Source organism: Echinops telfairi, unplaced genomic scaffold (assembly GCF_000313985.2).
Source record: "Echinops telfairi isolate 266 unplaced genomic scaffold, ASM31398v2 ScPeMD7_7420;HRSCAF=8458, whole genome shotgun sequence".
Taxonomy (NCBI): domain Eukaryota; kingdom Metazoa; phylum Chordata; class Mammalia; order Afrosoricida; family Tenrecidae; genus Echinops; species Echinops telfairi.
Window position 1 is genome coordinate 43,327,039 of NW_022111320.1, and position 17,508 is coordinate 43,344,546.

A 17,508-nucleotide genomic window follows, 5' to 3' on the forward strand; every position below is an offset into this window, starting at 1 on the left:
TATCTTTCCTCCCTTGGCTCATCTTCGAGGTCTTCCTGGCCTTCCTTAAAATGCCCTGTCTTTTGGAAATCTGCCTTTCCCTCTGGGGCAGCGTGCCCATAAACTTGTTGCAAAGCATCAGTGATTTGGGAACCTGTATACTTGAGTTGTTAAAAATTTGAGTTTAGCCCTGATCTCAAAATCATGTTTTATGGCAACAAAGGTCCCCTTAACAAGACGAAGGCAAGTGTATTATTGAGAGAACCTGGCTGCATTCATCCATGAACCCAGAGGACACGGGTGGACATGTTTTGTTGGAGTAAACTAGGGGCTATGCACGGCTCACGCATGAACTGGAAGCTTGGTGGCAATTCTTTTTGGCTCACCCTTGAAGCTCTCCTTTTGGATGACGGGGACCCATCATCCCCAGGAACACTTCTAACACGTCTCTATTTCCTCTTCACCAGAGTCCCGGTATCTCTTCCCTAGAACTTGCCCTAGAAAACTCCCTCTCTCCTAGTAGGTGCATAGACTCTTCACCGGGGCTTGGGCAGCCTAGAAACTGCAGCGCTTGGGCAAGAGGGATTTTAGGCTGCCAGCCTGGCAGCAGGCTGTCTCTTTCCATCCCTCCACCCATCTGTCTGTCTCTCCTCTCACCAGAATGTATGATTGTGCTTTCATTTCTGGGGAAACTTTGGGGGGGTGCATTTTATTTTTATTTATTTATTTGAATCATTTTATGGGGGGCTCTTACAACTCTTAGAACATTCCATACATCAATCGCATCAAGCATATTTGTACATATGTTGCTGTCATCATTTCCAAAACATTGTCTGCTTGAACTCTTGGTATCAGTTCCTCTTTCGGGGGGAAACTCTTCTAGTTTGCAAAATGAAAACGTGTGCGGATCACGGGACATCGTCTGCACGGTGAGAAGCAGACACTTAACTTCAGTCTCCAAATTGAAATAATAAAATTACGACATTGCCAAGTTGGAGACTTCTTCCAGCATTCTGCATCCGGGGTCTTCACTCTATGAAAGAGAGGGACCCAGGAGATAGGGAGGGAGCCACATGACTTGCCCAGAATGACGTCATTTGTAAGCAGAATCAGGCACATATCAACAAACCAGAGGGTGACCCTTCTGGGTAGGGTGAGAGACAGACTGAGAGGCGATGCTTGCAATGTCTTCTCTGAACAGACCCATCATTCTTCAGTGTATTTTTCTAGTGATAACCCGGGAATACCGGTCGCTTTATAAGAATTAGGTTTTGGCTTTATTTTTAAGGTTAACGTTCAAGTAGAAACAGGAAATTAAGGCTTTGAATCATATTTGCAATAGGAGCCTGCTTTAGTATTATTATTGTGATAAGATTGTCGAGATTCATTTTTATTTGTCTTTCAACCATGAGGCGAAACTTATTTTTGACAGCTTGCATACCAAAAATTAAAGCCATAAAATTGCTGAGTTTTGACAGGCGATGCAACTCTGGGTTTCAAGATGAAAATTTAAAAGGTAGGATCTTTTATTTAGGAAGCATGTAACTCTAAAGCAGTTGATCGACTAATATTTTGAGTGCACAGATCTAGGGTTCTTGTTTTCTGCCTGGGGTGAAGGGATGGGGCCGGGGACAGGGATCGTTTGTTGGCCTCTGGGACCATAATGGCATCACCATTCCCTGCCAATTTGCCACCTACCGCTGTCATGGCCACTGGCTGTGAGTGTGCTGAGCTGTGTCACTTCCACCCGCATTGTCGTTGTACACTGGTGGGCGGGTTGCTTCGGACTCAGTGGCCCTGCCTGTTACCCAGTAGAGCTGCTCCATAGGGTTGCATTGCCTGCAATCTTCATAAAAGGCCTTTCTGCCCCAGAGCTGCTGGTGTGTTTAAACCACCAGTCTTTGATCACTCACTCACTGTGATCCAGCAGACCCCGACCTGTGGTGAAAATATAAGACAGAGTAGAACAGCTCCTGTGGGTTTCTGAGACAGCAACTCTCTTTTTAAAACACAAATCATTTTCTTGGGGGCTCATACAGCTCTTGTAACAGTCCATACATCCATTGTGTCAAGCACATTTGTACATAGGTTGCCATCATTCCTTTTCAAAACATTTTCTTTCTACTTGAGCCCTTGGTATCAGCTCCTCTTTTTTTCCCTCCCTCCCCCATCCTCCCACCCTCATCTACCCTTGAAATATGATAAATTATTATTATTTTCATATTTTACATTGTCCGCTCTCTCCCTTCGCCCATGTTTCTGTGGTTCATCACCCTGGTGGGTGGGTGGGGTACAGTATAGCCGTCATTGAACTCAGTTCCCCTTTCTCCCCCCACCTTCCCCCTACCCTCATGGGATCCCTCCTCCCATTACTGTTCCTGGGGGGGAGGGTTTATCTGTTCCATCTGTTCCGAGCTCTTATCTGTACCAGTGTACATGCTCTGGTCTAGCTGGATTTGTAATGAGACTGGGCTCTTTATGGGAGTAGAAAGTCTCATCTTTTTCCCTTGGAGGGGTCAGTGGTTTTGAACTGCTGACCTTGTGCTTAGCAGCACAAGGTGTAGCAGCCAGCAGTGAACCATTGTGACACAGGCTCCTTATTGTTTTCATGACGGCTCTGTCATGACATGCTGACTAGTGCTGTTTTCTCCATTTGTTCAAGGACACGGAGTGTGTACATGGCCAGGCTTGAAGTAGCTCTTATTAGAATCCTGAGTCTTGTAAACACATTGACTGCTTGTATTTATTTACTTTTATAGTGTTGATGCAAAAGAGGAAACTCGTGTCTCTTGCATTTATGTAAGCTATCAAAATCTTAGTAGATGTTTATTTTGTGAAAATAATACTCGTTTTGAGGCTCCTGCAAACCTCAACATGGGAGAGGCCCTGGAGCCTGGCTGAGCTGGAGGTCTGAGCGCTGATGACTCACAGATGCTCTGGCCCTTGTCACAGAGAAGGGGCGGTTCTCTGCTGCAGACACAGCTGGGTTAACTTTGATCTGTCCGGTGGCAAATACCCTTCAGAAAGGTGGCACTCCCCCCCAAAATGCATTCCGTGTGGGACAAAGCCCAGGGTCATGAAGGAGACCGGTTCACTTGGTCGCATAGAGACTGGCAACCCCCCCCCCGCAAGAGGTAGCCCTCAATTGGTGATTGGTAGCCCTCAATCACCCTCCACCCTCTAATTGAACTCTACCCCCACTCCTATTGGAAGATTCAGCCACTTGAGATTTTTTAAAAGGCAGCTCTTACCTAAGGACAAGGCTCCAAGGGGTTAGGAAAGCCAGAGGAATGGACAGGAAACACAGAGGCGGAGCTGGATAAGCGATGGTCGATTGAGGGGATGGCAATGGATGCGTTGAAGCAACATGTGTACAGACTGTGGGATGTTCAACCGATCATCTGTGGTGTAAACCTTCACCCAGTCTACAGTAGAACTTTAAAAAAAATCCATTCCGCTTTACACAAACACACACACACACACACACACACACACCAGCAGCCAGTGGGTACCACATGTGGTTACACCCTTTGGGTTCAGTGGCTTTGTAACCCCCTGGACAGCAGAGATCTGCCAGGTTCCCTTGCACAGCCTGTGTGCAGGAGGCCTTGTGTCGGGAGGCACACAAAGCGACATTTCTATCAAGACAGACTCCTACTCAGTTCCGGGCTGAGCCACATTGGAGCTTGACCCAAAAGGAAAATCGGCCACACTGTTCCTGCCTGTACCTGGCACTTTGATATGTTCAGCATGGATCGTTTGCACCCATATTCATTTTCTACCACAGTGCACTGAGATATCAGCTGTGAGTGAGACTCTTTAGCTCCGGCTTTAGGTCGTGGTGGGGTTGAGGGGGACAGAGGGGTGCTCCCAGGAGGCACTGCCCGCCCTCAGTACAGGCTGGGGAAAGCCTGAGCAGGCCTTCCAAGATGGGTCTGTTTGGACTGGGTCTGGCTCGGTGGAGTGAGGTCCCGAGATTGGGGCAGAGGTAACAGGTGGGCACAAACGCCTAGTTCCGCAGTCTCCTTACCTCCGGAAAGGAGAGTGGGTGGGAAAAGGGCCAAGGAGAAGACCGTCTAGAGCAGTGGTTCCCCGCATCAGAACCGCCCGGTGGGCTGTGGAAACGTGGATCTCTGGGCCTTGTCCCAGGCACTGATTCAGCCAGTAGGGTGTGGCCAGCATTCTGCGTCGCTTAACAAGATCTCAGAGATGCTGTTGCTTATGGATCAGGGGCTTCACTCCGAGGACCCCCTACTCTAAAGTTTGGGGGTGGGGGTTGTACACATGAAACACAGAGAGGCTCTTAGTCAATCACCAGTCTCCCCTTTAGAATTTGCAGCCAGCCTCAGATCCAGAAGGGCCCTTCTGCTTTCCTGACCAGTCTTGCATTTATTTGTCACTATTATTAATGGAGGTTTCCTCCAGGATGCTGGATGCTTGCTTTCCAGTGAATCATCGCTATAGATTAGTTTTTCCTGTAAGTTCTCACATGATAGATGGAAATGAGAAATGATGTTACGTGAAATTCTTAAGTGCCCCTACATTTCATTTTCACATTTATTTTTTAAAGCACATTATTTTTGATGCATTAAAATGTTAATGAACATCATCTTCTTTGTACATATAAAGAATAAAATTGAAAGATGCCACAAACCCACTGCTAAATGGCCCTGTGGATGATAATTGTTCGGAAAGTATAAAATAAAGTACACACGGCTTTACCCTGGACCCCTTACTCCAGTTCCTCGCACCAATGTTGTCATGCCTGTGATTATTTTTCCAGATAACAAATTTTAGTTCATATCTCCACCCTCCTACACACACACATATTTTTCTCACAGGGTGATCGTGCAGTAAACACTGTGAGGGACTGGGAGTTTTAACTTCGTAATGTATCTTAGAGGAGCCCCTGGCGAGAGCTCCGCTGTTCACCATGACGTCAGCAGTTGAACCTGCCCAGCTGCTCCGCGAGAGGAGGAGGTAGCAGTCAGCTCCCACAAAGACTGCAGCCCTGTGAGGCAGTTCCGCTCTCCGGTAGGGTGGCAAGGAGGCAATGATCTATATATTATAGATATTCAGTATCAGCACACAACAGATTTACTTTAATCTTCCTAAGAGTTGTGGGATTTCATCAATGGGGCTCCCAGGGTTCAATCTCCCAAAAAAGGATTTTGGGGGGGTTTCAAGGTTTTTGATATTACAAATAACTCTGCAATGACCGGTTTTGCTCAATATCTTGAAAAGCATTCCCGAGTCTGGACATAGGATTAGTACCCAGTGCTGGTGCTGCTGGACAAATGGGATGTGCACTTTTAGGGCTAAAGGGAAACCCTACCTTGGCCTCCAGAAGGTATCAGGCATGCCCACCAGTCGTGAGGGCACACTCCTTCTCCCGGCTTTTTCTTTTTCACTCACTGAGGGCATCACAAAAGTATTCTAGGAAGGAGCCCTGTTGGCATAATGTGTTATGCACTGGGCTGCTGACCACAAGGTCAGCAGTTTGAAACCAGCTCCACTCTGAGGGAGAAAGATGAGGTTATCGACTCTCGTAAAGAGCTACGGTCTCTCCTCCCTGGGGGACGGACGATAGAAAAGTGGGTGAAGGGAGACATTGGACAGGGCAAGATATGACAAAACAATAATTTATAAATTATCAAGGGCTCATGAGGGAGGGGGGAGCGGGGAGGGAGGGGATAAAAAGAGGATCTGATGCCAGGGGCTTAAATGGAGAGCAAATGTTTTGAGAATGATGAGAGCAATAAATGTACAAATGTGCTTTACACAATTGATGTATGTATGGATTGTGATAAGAGTTATATGAGCCCCTAATAAAATGATTAAAAAAAAAAAAAGAGCTACGGTCTCAGAAACACAGGGGCAGTTCCACCCTGCACTATAGGGATGCTGTGCGTCAGCATCAACTTGATGGCAGTGAGTTTAGTTTTTAATATTATTAATATTATTATATAATAAAATATAAAATAACTAGGATTAAGCTTAATAAAACTTCCATATGCTCCTGAGGGACCCAAACAAAGTCTTTAAAAAAAAGAATCATCCTGTGTCCTTAGGAAGAAACTCACAACACCATGAGTATTTCCATTTCCCTCAATTAAACTATAACGTGAACGTAGTCCAATAAAAATGTCTACAGGGTTGTTTTTTTGTGGGGTGAGGGATAGTGGCAGGCAGAACTCAATAAGCTGGTTTAAAAAACCATATGGAAAAACAAAACAACAATATACAAGAAGATTCCGTAACTGGACAGGGAAATGGGAGGATATTAAAATGTAATATGGCACTAGCCTAGTTAGAACAGTGTTGTACTGTTACACAGATAGATAGATTAATGGGTCACGTGCATAGAGGTAGACACATTCAGGAACAATACAGATGATACACGTGCATCTCAAATCAATGAACAGGGAATACATCTGGGGCAGCGTGTTGGATTCACAGTGCATGCTTTGTGCCAGATAAATTCCAAATGGATCAAGAGTTTATATGCAGAAAATGAAATATGCATTACAAGAAATGACACGAGAATTGTTTTATAATCTCCTGCCCTTCTGCTGTGCCATAAGACTAAAGGCTGTAGAAGAAAAGACTGGAAAATTCAATTTCATCGAGAAAGTATTTCATAGCCAAAGCCACCCTAGGCAGAGTCAAGGGGGGAAGATATTTGATACTGGTGTCACAAGTCAGAGCTTAACCTTCCGGAGATAGAAAGTCAAAAAAGGGTTGGCGACCCAATAGAAACGTTGTCAAGGTGTCTGAACAGTTCCCAGAAGAGGACGTACAGGGTGTGGATTGTGATAAGAGTTGTATGAGCCCCCAATAAAATGATTTTTTAAAGAAAGACATACAGAAAGCATTTAAACACGAAATGTCCACTAAGAAAAATGACACTCAGAATCCTGAAACAGGAGTGGGAATCGTGATACCAGAAGGGTAGGGGGGAAAGGGGAAGAGGAAGGGAAAATAGGGGAACCGATCTCAGTGAAGGACACATAACCACACACCCCTCTTCAGGGGGAAGAACAACAGAAACCATGGGGGAAGGGAGACAGCGGTCGGTGTGAGAGATGAAAATAATAACAATGTACAACCTATCGGGGTTATGAGGGTGGGTGGGGCGCGTGGAAGGAGCTGATACCAAGGGCTTATTAGAAAGTAAATGTCTAGAAAAGAATGAGGGCAACATATGTACAAACATGCCTGATTCAATCGATGTATGGATTGTGATAAGAGTGGTATGAGCCTCCAATAAAATGATTTTAAACAAAGAAACAGACATGCACTATCTAATGAGACTAGTGCAAATTATAACTTCATATATATATATATTCATCTATGAGATTAACCAAGCAAAAAATTTTGGTGGGATACCTTTTTGCTGGAACAGAGGGAAAGGGGCATCCTTGTCCGTCACCGAGGAGAGGAGACCGCAGTGTGGCATTACCTGCACAACGACACCTGTGTCTGTTGTTAACACCAGCACCTCCGCACCGAGAACTTTAGTTTTCAGCTCTCCTGTGTGCGCACATGTGAAATCGTGTAGGAGCTGTGTTTCCATTATAGCATTTCCCAGCAAAACAACAGTAGGACACGTACACCTGTAAGAAAAGGAATGAGGAGAGGCCTCTAAGAAAAGTACACAGTGAATTGATCAAAGGCCAGGTGTGACATCACACTCCACCATTTGTAGAAAGGGGGAGTGTGTGGCTACTACAGACCTGTTTGCTTGTGTGTGGATTTAGAGATTGTTGCTGTGTATGAAACACTGAAACACTATGGATTTCCTCTAGGCAGGTATCAGGGAGTCAAAGGGTAGGTGTGTTAGGCCAGAAAAACAAATCCAGGGACACTCATATATGTGTAAGAAAGAGCTTTCTATCAAGAAGTAGTTATATACAGGAAAACATCCCAGCCCAGTCCAACTCAAGTCCCTATATCCGACACTATTCCATAAAGCCCTCTTCAGATCACGCAGCCTCATGCAGTGATGCAGGATACAGGAAGATCGCAGGCTGGTGGGTGCACATTCCTGTGGATCCAATGGCAGTGACTGGCAGCAATGAGGGTCGGCCAGCAGGGAGGTAAAGTCAGAGAGAGAGGGGGTATGAGAGGGCCACGCCCACAGGGAGGGCCACGCCCACAGGGAGGCTGTGGCCTGATTGACAGGCTAAACTTCACCCCTACACTTAAATATCTCAAGCTGACCTGAAATTACGTAATTATCACAGTAGAGCTGAGGTGGAAGCTTCCCTGTATAAGCTTTTGTTTTGTTTCACCTGTCTATCCTTCTCAAAAAAATAACTAAACTTGAAATTCAAATTTTAAAAGAATGTGATAGGTGAAAATATTTACGTATTGTTTTGATAGACATAGTTCTCACGGTGAGTTCGTCAGAATGTCTTTTCAACTCTTGCATAATAACCTTTTCTTTCATTGGGCATTTGTCCATACTCTGTCCATTTTTCTTTGTTTGCAGTACTTTATTTTGCAATATAAGGAAATTACCCATGTTTCAAGAATCTTGTTTTAGCTTGTCGTTTGTCTTTGTTTATGCTGTTTTTCTGCCACCTGCAATTTTATATTTACATGTAGTCTTTTCTTTTTCTGTCCTCCTTTTCTTTCGCCCTGCCTCCCTCCCTGCCTTCCACTGCAAATGGCTTTTCCTTCCTTATGGTCTCTGAGCAGAGGCGATCTAAGCATCCAGTGATAAACGCCTTGGAAGTGTGACGACAGGCGGTTCACTTGTGAAGACAGTAGCTGACATGGGAGCCTAGTTTTTAGCAAGGGGGCAACTGGGGCTGCTGGCCTCGGGCGCAGAGAGAGGACTTGCTGGGTGGGCGAGGGGTGGCCTCCTGGGCTCTGCTGAGCCTCTGCTCTCTTCCCCCAGCGGAGCTCCCGAGGTCCTCGGCGGTGAGGCTGACGTCCCTGCGAGACCTGCCCATCCAGCTCCTGGAGCTCTACCAGCAGGGCTTCTCGCTGGCAGCCCTGCACCCCTTCGTGCAGCCCACTGGGGAGCAGGCGAAGACGCCCCTGGAGCACATCTTCAGGGCCATCCTGGTCAAAAAAACCGAAAGGTAAGGGACGTCTGTGTGGTGGACGGTTAGCTTCGCGCTGTGACGAGAGCGTGTTGAACTGGGGCCCCTTGACACGGCACCCGGTCCAGGTGACCTCTGCGCTCTGATAGGTAAGGAGACCGCGCTGGAGAGCCCGAGCCACAGCACTTCCTTCTCAAGGAACACCAACCCGTTTTACACCCTGCCCCTCCTTTCACCGCATTGATTAAACGCAGCCAGAAAAAGCGTCTCTGGATGATGGAGCTGGTAAAAGTAGAGGGCTGTTCATCTGATGAGCGTGGCCAAAAAGTAGTATTCGTTTCTGTAAAGACCCTATACGAACTTCAGGAACACGGATGGCGAAGCGGTGAAGTGCAAGGTTGGCAGTTCAAAACCCCCCCCTCTCCCCAGACACTCCTCAGGTGAAGTGGCAGTCGGCTTCTATCAAGAAGCCAAACTCACCAAAAACCCGGGCCATTGAGTGAGTCAGTTCCACCTCATAGCAACCCCGCGTCAGCTCCGGAAGACAGGGTAGAACAGCCTTGGTGGCTTCCACCCCTCTCCAGAGCAGCTGCCGGTTGGGTGCGAACTGCTGACCTGGCCGTAAGAAGCCCGCCACGCCCACCAGACAGCACACAGTCTCCTCTGCCCTGTGGGACGTCTATACAGTACATATCTATATCTTTCTGTAGACAGCAACTCAATAGCAGTGGGCTTGGTCCTGATATCTTGATTTATTGTTTTGTTTGTATATAGACTAACTTCCCGTCTCCCCCAAGGTTCTAGAGAGACTGTCTAATTTTTGAACCCGCCGTACATCTGTCAATCACTTGTGGGGGAAATCTGCGTCGAGTGCTAGGGTGGGTGGTTCTTTCTTTGCCTCCCCAGGCTGCTGTTTTGTCTTTCACACTGGCCTACCCACTGCGAGTGCTTCCTCTGGCCTGTTTTTGGGGGCTGCCCAGGTGCTGCCAATGGCTAGCACTCTCCTTTAGCGCTTTCGGAGACCACCCCGAAGCACCCCAGAAGGAAAGCCAGGAGTTCTACTTCTGATGCTCAGCCATTGCAAACCCTGGGGAGTCCAGTTCTACTGCAAGGCCTGTGGTGCCCCTGTGAGTCAGAACGGACCATGGCGGCCACTGGGGGGGAAACAATTAGGAGAAGCGAGGTGGTGGTTGGTCTCCCAAAAGGATCAATATTAATCTTAAATGTCTTTGTAATGGAGGGGGAGTGAAGAAACACAATGTTTACGTCACTTTCCTAAAAATCGAAAATCAGATGGGTCCGTTGGTCAACCCTTGCGGGAGGAATGACCGCCGGGGCCGGGTTTTAAGGGGCCAGGAGGTGAGAGAGGTCAGAGAGCTGACCGTGGCCCTTCCCTTTCCCGCGTGGCTCTGCGAGGTGGGCATCGCGTGCGGCCGGTGTGCTTGGGAGGGACAGCCGTGAGGCGTGATGTGGTGTGACTAGGACGGGCTTCCCTTTGTGGCAGAGAGAGTTCTTTATTTCTTCCGGGCTGACCCAGGTCGGGGACCTGTAGTCCGTAGTCCACGTCAACTTGCATTCGAATTTCAAGTGAAAGCTGGTGGACGTCTTTACGAAGGCCCTGGATTGCCAGGCTCCTGGCTCAGAGCCCCTCTTTTTGGTTGTCTGCCTCCAGAAGCGCATTGTTTTTTCATTTTGGGGTCTGCCTGCTTGCTTGTTTGTTTATATTGTTTGCTGACGACCAGTCTCTGGACCAGTCACAGAGGAAACGGTGCCAAGGGTCCTAGAGCTCTTCTTTACACTGGCACCTTGTACAGAACGGGGATGGCTCACATTTTTTGAGCCCTTCCTGTGTGTGGCAAGCTTTGTAAGTATCACTTTATCCTCATCATTCACCCATGAAACAGCTCCTGTGAAGACTCCCGTCGTAAAGGCGAGGAAGCCGAGGCGCCATGGTTGGTCCAGGTGGCACAGATGGCAGCAGCTCTGTCGTGCTCCGAGGCCGGCTGACTCCTGAGCCTGCGTCGGAAGCCTGACAGCCGTCCTGCACTGTGATTCTGACGGACGACCCTTTGCAGGGGTGGGTGGGCGGGGAGGGGCCTGAGCATCTCTGGTATTAGGTGAGGCTGTCATCTCGCAATTCCACCTTGCTTCCTTCCATGTTGGCACTCGGTGGTCCTCAAATGAGTCCAAGTTTCGGAAAGGAAGCTAAGGAACACTGACCGTGCGCCTCCAAGGTTCCAGAAGGCGCGCACTAGACTCCAGACACCCTTGGATTCTTCTATTGGCTGTGGTGTTCTGAGGTCCGGGCACGGGGTTACCCCACGGTGTAATTCCACAATAGGAGCTGATGTTAGCCCCAGGGTTGGCGCAGCGGCAACACATTGTCGATGGACTTGACTCTCAGTGTGACATTGTCTCTCTTTCCCAGCGTGGACCATCGATTCTCAAACGTCATTGTGTTTATGAATCGTGTGGAGGCGCTGTTAGCCGGCCGAGTCTTACTCAGTAGCTGGAGTCGGGGCCTGAGACTCTGCATTTCTAACTCGTTCCCAGGTGACATTGACACTGATGGTGGCCCACACGTAGAGTAGCAGGGCTGCTGAGGATGTGACGACTCTGAGGGACCGAGTGCCTGGCACTCCACAGCACATTGGGAATCGCCGCTGGACCCCCAGGGAGAGTTTTGAGACCCACCCGAGAAGGAGAGACTGCACTGCAGGGCTCCTCCCTGGAGAACTGGGTCCTGGCTGCACCTCCTACTAGTGAGTGCTGTAGTGGGGGGAGCACACGAGTGGATGTTTTTCTGGGCCCCATGTCTCGTTGGTACAACGAAGGGCTGGGACTAAGTGGGTTTCAGTGCCTGTTCTAACTGCATATCGGTCTGATGGGGTGAGGTAGGCAAGGAAGCCCCTCTTTCGGAATGGGAGCCCCTGCTTCTGGGACTGGCCCATGAGAAGGCAGCAATGAGGCTGGGGTGCTAAGTGGAGGCTCTTGATTTACCCCGAGGGCAGGGAGAGGGTGTGCCCGCATAATCTTACACTATAGAAGAAGATGAATCAAGCTACAAAGACAAGACTTTGGTGAAAGGCTATGAACCATGCCATTGCCTTGGAAGATGTTCAAGAAAGCAGAGACGCCTGTCTCCCAAGGTTTGAGTTCACTAGAGTGCAAAGCTGTCTGGATGACTTTAATGAACATTCCAGCTCCTTGATAAGCAGATATAGAGAAAGAAATTCCTTGGATAGCCTTTGAGCTGGGACATTGGAACTTCCCTTTAAAAAAAAAATAAGAAAGAAAGCAGCAAATGCTCGATCATTTACCATGTAGAATTTTTAAAAACGACTGAAGGAATTTCTCTCACTTTTGATCCCCCGAAGTATCAGGGTGGGCAGGGGGTAGGAACCAAAGTTATTATAAAACATGATTTTAAAGCACGTGTACGGTCTCGTTTAGCTAATAGAATAACCATATGTTTCTCCACCATGAGGAAAAGACCTCACACTATTGAAACAACAACAAAGGACACTGCCGAACATGTTCTGCATCAGTAGGGAGCTTAGGGACTAAAAACAAAACAAAGGGGGACCTTCTGTGATAAATGTCTAATAAGGACAGTTAAAATGATACTTTTCACAAAGCCTGCCAATGTTCTGACAGCTAGAGATGCGGTCAGATGAAGTGATTTAGCTTTAAAAAAGGAAATAAGTGCCTGTTTAATATTTTCCGAGTACACCACACTGGAAGAGATGCAGGATTAGATAAATTTGCTAGCTTACTATCAGCCCAAAGCAGTTTATTAGCAAGAGTCGCCAAGGGATGATTATTGAAAGTTGGGTATCAACCTTAATGTGTGTGGACTGTAAATAGAAGAAAGGTTTTAGCGAGTAATTGGCCTTTGGGGTCTGCAGCAGGACCAGGAAAAATAAATAAAAGGACCAAACAAGCCTTGCTCATTCATGCCTTCATTCATTGACAACAGGTGTTGAACTTGTACTTTATGTAAAGGATTGTTCAGGGAGCTCTGCTGAGAGTATTGAAGGACATGTAGGTGTGAGGCTTAATGGGACATGAAGTCTGTTTTCAAGGTACCTACTGTATAACTGAGAAAATAAGGTCCCTGGAGTCTGGGCACAAAAGAGGTCACCTCTTGCTAGAAAGAAGGTCAAGGAAATATTTCCTGAGTGGAAGGAGCTCTTTTAAAAAATCACTTTAATGGGGGCTCTTACAACTCTTATCACAATCCATCCATCCATTGTGTCAAGCACATTTGTACACTTGTTGCCATCAGCATTCTGAAAACATTTGCCTTCTACTTGAGCCCTTGGTATCCACTCCTCATTTTCTCCCTCCCTCCCCAAGCCCCTTCCCTCACGAACCCTTGATAATTTATAAGTTATTATTATTTTGTCATATCTTACACTGTCCAACGTGTCCCTTCACCCACTTTTCTGTTGTCCATCCCCCAGGCATGTAGATCCTTGTAATTGGTACCCCCTTTCTACCCCACCTTCCCTCCACCCTCCTAGTAACGCCACTCTCACCACTGGTCCTGAGGGATTCATCTGTCCTGGATTCCCTGTTTCCAGTCCCTATCTGTACCAGTGTACATGCTCTGGTCTAGCCAGATTTGTAAGGTGGAATTGGGATCATGATAGTTGGGGGAGGGCGGGGAGGAAGCATTTAAGATCTAGAGGAAAGTGGAAGGAGCTTTTAATGTGGGCCTGGTTACTTTGGAGTAGCTTTTAAGAGGCACTGTGCACGAGAAGGGAGGTTTTATTTAAGTCTTAGCATGAAATATTTCTTTGTGGAGTGTCATGGATTGGATTGTAGCCCTCCCCCAGCCCCCAAATATGTGTTAACTTGCTTGGGCCATGATTTTCAGTGCTTTGGCAGTTATCTAATAATGTGGTCATTCCCTGATATGATCAGCTAATCAGTTGTCAGGGGATTAGGGTGGTGTGCCATACCCTGACTGAGTCAGAGCCTGGACCTGATGTAAGAGGGAGTTACCCTGCATCACTTTTTATCGTATTAGTTAAAGAGTCGAGGGACCTACTACATCAAAGAAGAAGAGCTGGCTGCAGAGCATGTCCTTTGGACCCAGGGTCCCTGTACCAAGAAGCTCCTAGACCCAAGGGAAGATTGGTACCAAGACACATGGCCTATAGAGGTAGCAAGAAGACAAGGGCCTCCCCCTCCAGAGCCAGCACTGAGAAAGCCTTCTAGAGCTGGGGCCCTGAATTCAGAGCTGTAGCCTCGTGAACTGTGAGACAATGGATTCCTGTTTGTTACAGCCATCCACTGTGGTATTTCTGTTCTAGCAACACTGTGTGTGTGTGTGTGTGTGTGTGTGTGTGTGTGTGTGTGTGTGTGACAGAATACAGATAATTTGTAAGCATCTTTGACAGTTTACCTAAATTATTTATAAATGGATCCTTGCATAAGCTCAGCGCAATCACTATTACTCAGCGGCCTCCACCATTTTGACAAATTTCCCTTAGAACTATTAAAAAATTGCTGATCTTCTCTTGAAAATTCTGATAACGCTCGTTTCATTATAAGATGTCAGGCTGAACCACAAGTCTAACTTAAAATTGCTCTTGATTCTAAGTGTATTGAATTTAGTCAAAGCCAGTTACTTTGAAAATCCCTTAAGAGTGAATAGCTGCGGTGGAAATATCAAATAGAAAGAATGTGTACTTCCTTCTCTCAATTTTTCTTGGGAACACTTAGTGATTTTTAGCAGACGATATGTTGCATTTGAACATTACTTTGAATTCTAGGTGTAGTTAGGCTGCGCCCCACCCCCCACACACACACACCCAAGTCATTTCTCCTTAGAATGAGTTGCCAAAGATCTCAACAATGGATGGCTTAAGAGAAGTCCGTTATTAAAATGTCAGCTCTGATGCATCATGTGTGGGTTTCATTCTAAGTTGTGTTACAGCTGTAAATGCGAGTCAAAGATGCACATTGTCCTGTTCCACTTTGCACTGGGTGAACTGGTGTTGTTCCCACGTGGGGCTGGTTCAAGGTGCCAGTGGGGGTGGTTTCATCACTAAGGGAGTTGAAGCCATTTGGGTCCTGGGCCCCTAGGGCAATAGCTTACGTGGCACAAGGGACCCGGATAGTTGTGAACTCTGTAGACATTTTCTAAGACCCTGTGGAAGGTGGAAGATACGTATAACAAAATCTGCAAAAGCCGGTACCTGTTGAAGGCAGCAGCTTATCAGAAAACAAACTCAACTGTGTTCCACTAAAACTAGCAGTAGAAAAGCGATGAGATCGCACCCTGTCCAAGGTGGAAAACTTGGGAGACCTGGAAAAGCAAGGCAGTTCTGACAAATGGCAGCTGCCACAGGCTTCGCTGTAGAATGAAAACTGCCCTTGAACATCTCTGTAAATGCCCTGGGATTGCAAGGCTGTAGATCAGATTGTTCGTGCAATGAAATACTAGTTACACCTATTCTGTTGGTTGGGCAGGCATGTTAGGATGCGTGTGAGGAAGAGGGCAGAATCTCCTGCTCCTCTGCCTCGGTTCACACAGCGCACCCCAATGGGAAGTAAGTCTGTTTGGGAAGGTAGTTGCTGCTCATGGACTCACACCGAGGGTGCTTGCGCGTGGAGGAGACACTGTGTCAACTGAGGCAGAGGGGGCAGGAGATTCCATATCTACCCATCCAATAGAATAACTGGTACCGCTGTGGACGGTGCATGCTCCTCCTTTTTCGGTGGGCTCTTCCCTAAGCTGCACGTGAGATGTAACTTCGTGGTGCAGAAATGACTCTGAGGAGCTTCCCCATCTCCAGACACTTACCTACTCAACCAGAACCAAACCCTTGGACACCGAGTTGACCCAGATCCATGACAACGTTAGGACAGAGTAGAACAGCCCTGTAGAGTTTTCGTGGCTGCCCTCTGTAGAGAAGCACCACATCAGCCTGTCTTCCATGAAGCCATGGGTGAGCTTGAACCACCGACCTTTCGGTTAAGACCAAAAGGTTTTGTTGTTTAGTGTTGTCAAGCCTGTTGTGATTCATAGTGACCCGATGTACAACAGAATAAAACGCTACCTGGTCCTGCACCACACTCACAATTGTTTCTATGTTTGAGCCTATTGTTACAGCCACTGTGCCGATCCATCTTGTCTAGGGCCTTCCTTTTTTATTGGTGCCTCTTTGCTTTACCAAGCATGATGTCCTTCTCCAGGGACTGGACTCTCCTGACAACATGTCCAAAGTACACGAGACACAGCCTCACCGTCCTTCCCCCTGAGGGGCGTTCTGGCTGTCCTTCCAAGAGAGACTTGTTTGTTCTTTTAGCAGTACACAGTACTTGCAGTATGCGTTGCCAGCACTATAATTCAAATGCATTGATTCTGCCTCAGCCTTCCTTATTCAATGTTTACCTTTCACATTAATCTGAAGCAACTGAAAACACCATGGCTTGAGTCAGGCACACCTTAGTTCTCAAATTAACATCCTTGCTCATCAACATCTTAAAGAGGTCTTGCGCAGCATTTTTATCCCATGCATTGCCTCCTTTCGTCTCTTAACTGTTGCTTCCATGAGCATTGATTGTGGATCCAATCAAGAAGACATCTTGGCAGCATCAACCTCTCCTCTGTTTATCATGATGCTGCATATTGGTTCACCGGTAAGGATTTTGGTCTTCTTTACATCGAGATGCAATCCATGAAGGCTGCAATCCTTGATCTTCATCAGCAAGTGCTTCAAGTTCTCACTTTCACCAAGCAAGGTTTTTTTATCTGCATATAGTAGGTTATTAATATGCCTTCCTCCAATCCTGATTCCACTTTTTTTTCATATAGTCCAGTTTCCCAAACTACTTGCTCAGCATGCTTGGTGAGAGGATACAGCCCTGATGCACACCTTTCTTGATTTTAAGCCATGCAGTATTCCTTTGTTCTGTTTGCACAACTGCCTCTCGATCCATGTACATTTTCCACTCGAGCATAGTTAAGTTTTCAGGAATCCCCATTCTTCTCCAGGCTATCCATAGTTTGGTATGGCCCACACAGTCGAATGGCCTTCATAGTAAATAAAACACAAGTAAACATCTTTCTGGTGTTCTTTTCTTTCAGGCAAGATCCATCTGACATCAGCAATGATATCCTTTGTTCCATGTTCCATTCCGAATCTTGCCTGAACCTCTGGCAGCATTCTGTTGTTGGAAGATCTTAAGCAAAATGTTACTTGCTTGTGATATCAATGATATTGAGGATTCTGTTGGGTCAGCTTTCTTTAGAATGGGTGCAGTTGGCCAGGTAGCTGTCTTCACAATTTCTTGGCACAGGGGACTGAGTGCTTTCAATGTTTCATCAGCTCTGGAGCCTTGTTTGGGGCTATTGCTTTTCCGTGCAGCTTGGACTTGGTTCTTGATCGTGTGCTGCCTCTTGAAATAGTCGGGTGTAGATTAGGTCTTTTTGGTACAGAGACTCTATATTCTTTCCATC

General features: G+C 46.9%; 1 protein-coding gene across 1 annotated transcript in view; it reads left to right on the forward strand.

Moving 5' to 3' along the window:
- Positions 1-17,508, forward strand: part of RFTN1 (raftlin, lipid raft linker 1) — a 248,109-nt gene that overhangs the window by 95,571 nt on the left and 135,030 nt on the right. The window contains exon 3 of the mRNA XM_045297683.1: positions 8,885-9,071. Coding sequence (XP_045153618.1) covers positions 8,885-9,071 — 187 coding nt within the window. The remainder of the gene's footprint in view (positions 1-8,884; positions 9,072-17,508) is intronic.